Below are 3,463 nucleotides of genomic sequence, written 5' to 3' on the forward strand. Positions count from 1 at the left end.
AGGGAATTTGGAACCCCCATTGCCCCCCCCCTTTTTTCCCCCCCCCCCCCCCCCCCCCCCCCTTTGGGGCCCCTTTCCCTTTCGCCCCCCCACCCCCCCCCCCCCCCCCCCCGAGGTCAGCTACAACAGCCACGCACGTCACAAAGTCCCCCACCCCAGTCCCAATCATCTCTATCTGGAAGGTGCCTACCCACGTCTGCCTACACCTCGCATGCGCCCCGCCCCCGTTAGAATCGCTCCATCTCCGCTTCCTCCAACCGCACTCTAGTGCTGTAAACAAGGCACGCACAGCGCATTCCTCCTCCAATGCGCAAACCTCCCCTCCTCACAAGATGCAACTCAGCTACCTTATGATTCAGCACCGAATTGATGTATCCCCCCCCGTTACGAAGCTTTGTAAATCATCCTACAGTACTCACACTTGAAACCAGAAACTAGCAGTTTCTGGTTTCAAGTGTGAGAGTGTGTCTTAAAGAGTACGCATCACATGTACAGTAATAATGAATATGTGTTGCTCATCACTTCTATGTACTCTGGCCCTCTTCTCATACCTCATCCAAGGCTATCACCTGTTGCCAATGTCTACGTCCATCCCCTTTTTTGCCGCCGCATTAGACTCTGTCGAGTTTCTTCTCTTCCCCTTTCTTCTCTTCCCCGCTTCGCCTCCCACAAAGGAAACGACATGTACGCGTTGGCTCCTATGTTTCCGAACTATGCCACCCACGTCACTGCTCATTTGTCTCAAGGTTTACAGCAAATGCACACGCATTTTTGATATTCAATTCTTCCGCTTTCGTCAAGCGAGTGGCTGCCGGGCACGCGTTGTATGCGTTGTCAACCTGCCTTTCTCAGCAGTTGCCAGCCTGTGCACAAACCCGACCACCCTTCGTCTCCGTGCCGCCTTCTGTTGAGACATCTCCACATCCGCATCAATTTGTACGCAATTTGTACGCCCCCGCAGACGCTTTCGCTTTCGCGTGCGGTAGCCGTTCTGCCAATCCCCCACCGCCCAACCTGCGCATTGCCGTAACCCCTACAACTTCGCTGCGCACATTGAAACCGATTTTTACATTTGATCTGACGCACCGCCTTAAAATATCCCTTGTGAGGCAGCACGCCCACTCGGCTATCTACAACGCTTGCGATCGTACACAGACGACCAGGCGCACCCTTCGACAGTATCATGGTTTGTGTACTAAATTAGTGATGTCATCGAATGGCGCACAGACGATATTCGCAATCTGTTACGCATCCGTGCCCCTTTTGTTCATTTAACATACAGTACTTGCGCACATAACGGTACCCTTTTGTAAGGGTACCGTACTTACAAAGGTGTACAATATGTACTATAAAGCATTCGCGAAGGTTGTGTCTTCCTTTCAATGGTGGGTCCATACTATGCATTCCATACAGTGCAGTGGTGTCGTGTTGGCTGCGGAATGATACAATAAAGGCACTGGTGTTGTAATGGTAGTGACAGAGCTCTTTCAGTATCCTGTATTGCACTTACCGTACTGCACTACTGCACAGTATGCATAAATAGAAAAAGGAAAGAACTCTCCGTGTTGCAGTCTTCTTCTGAAGGCGCGAGCGATGGTGACAGCACACAAGCATACTGCTAGGGCCGCCTCCTCCTGGCACGCTGCCTCTACCGTAACTTACCTTCGAAGCTGGATAGATGCTCAATCAACAGTACCTTGGTTTGGTAACAGTACGGTAGACCATTACGTTAGCATTCCCGAAACACAGCACATTGTACTCTATCTCCGACTTTCCATGCACCCACCTCAGAAAGAAAACACGCAGAGATAGAAAACCAGAAGACAAATGCTCACAGAGCGCAACGCTTTGTTGCCGGTTATACAAAAGAACCGGGACTGTTTTACAGATTACGACTTCGTCAAAAATGGCGGACACGATGCGGCGAAAGCAGCAACACCTGTCGTTTCCAACTTTGCTACCGCCGATATGCTACACTCGCGTTTGACATAATTGTGGTCTTTCGATGCGACCGCTTCCCCCTTCTGGGGGTTCCGGCGTGCAGCGCTTGCTGTTGTACTGTATCTGACTGTGCAGCTTCAGACCCACAACCAATGGCGGCCGGCACGTCTCGCTGTTGCTGGGCTGATGGCGGCGGTCTCGGAAACCAAGCGGACGGGCCGCCGCCTTGTTCGGGCGAGCTGGCCATGTTGGCATCGGCAAGCGTCGGAAATGCGGCACGGTCGGGGGGAGATTCCGCCATCGACCTGCCCAACGAAGGGAAGAGACCCATTTTCGACGTGACGGACGAGTAGCTTGACACTTCGGACGCATCATGCGTGGAGGCAGACGCAGAAGCCGAAGCTCCACCCGAAGCGACAGATATCGGCGCAGCAGCAAGGTCATTTTCATGAAGCATATGATCAAGGACAGGGGGCGTAAGTTCTTCACCATGCTGCTGCACCGGGGCCTTGGGGACAACGCGCAGGGCCGGGAAGCTTTTGATATCCTGACTATCAATCTTCTCCGGGCTCTGCGGGCGCCTCGTCAGCGACCTGCCCTCGGAGCAAAAGTACGAATGCAATGACTCTGTCTTCTTCCTCTCGATGCGGATGCTCTCCCTCCGGTCCTTGGTCTGCTTCCTCTTCCTGCTGGTTTTCCTGGCCTTGAGCTCTGCGCCGTGAAGCTCCAAGGTCTTGGGCGAGAGTAAGTGGTTGATATCAAGCTCGACAAATGCAAACTCACAGCCGTCCGGCAGATGGTCCAGAAAGCGATACTTCCTTCTCAGCGCGTCGTCCATGGTATATCGCTCCAGCTGCAGCACGACTCCACGCACGCGTGGCGGTGCGTTGGCAAACTCTGCGCAAAACTCGGCGGACAAGCAGCGGTGGTTGACCGGGTGCAGGAAGACGTTTTGCGTATCCTTTGCTTGATAAAACAGGCGCGTCTCCCCGCGCTGCGGCTCCCCCATCTCGACGGTGCTGCGCATATGGCGGCGCGTCAGGACCTCCGCGCGGCGCTCCTGCACGTCCTCCACAGCGACTGCAACAACAGCAGCCACGGCGGGGTCATCCGTCGACACGGCGGCCAGGCGCGCGAGCTCGTCGTCGATGAGGCTGATGAAAAAGCGCTCGTCCGCGACGCCAAGACGGGCATACATCCCCTCCTCCGTAACCTTTGGGACGACTGGCGGGTCCTGTAGCTCCCTAACGATGCAGCTCCCCCTCTCCCGTGCCACGAGGGCCATCTCGAACGGGGCGGCAACCTGGACATTCCCCCCTCCGGAGAAGGCGCACATGCGGAGGTCTCCCCTCGACACGCTCATACTACACATGGGACATTTCGCAAAATCGTTCTTCCCGAGGCTCCCGCCCGCATAGAACAGGCACTGAAGAATGCAGACGAAGTCGAAGACGTGTCCGCAGGGTGTGACGCGCGGGCAGGCGAGGGGGTGCAGACAGACGGGGCAGTCCGCGGCGGCCTG

At 55.5% G+C, this 3,463-nt stretch overlaps 1 protein-coding gene; it reads right to left on the minus strand.

The window, feature by feature from the left end:
* Positions 1–1,817: 1,817 nt before the first annotated feature.
* Positions 1,818–3,313, minus strand: CHC_T00004695001 (hypothetical protein). XM_005716133.1 is given in 2 exon segments: positions 1,818–1,957; positions 1,958–3,313. 1 exon segment carries the CDS (start codon positions 3,311–3,313, stop codon positions 1,958–1,960), a length of 1,356 nt encoding a protein of 451 aa, XP_005716190.1. The 3' UTR covers positions 1,818–1,957.
* Positions 3,314–3,463: the final 150 nt, after the last annotated feature.

The sequence above is a fragment of the Chondrus crispus genome, genomic scaffold, assembly GCF_000350225.1.
Source record: "Chondrus crispus Stackhouse genomic scaffold, scaffold_240, whole genome shotgun sequence".
NCBI lineage: Eukaryota > Rhodophyta > Florideophyceae > Gigartinales > Gigartinaceae > Chondrus > Chondrus crispus.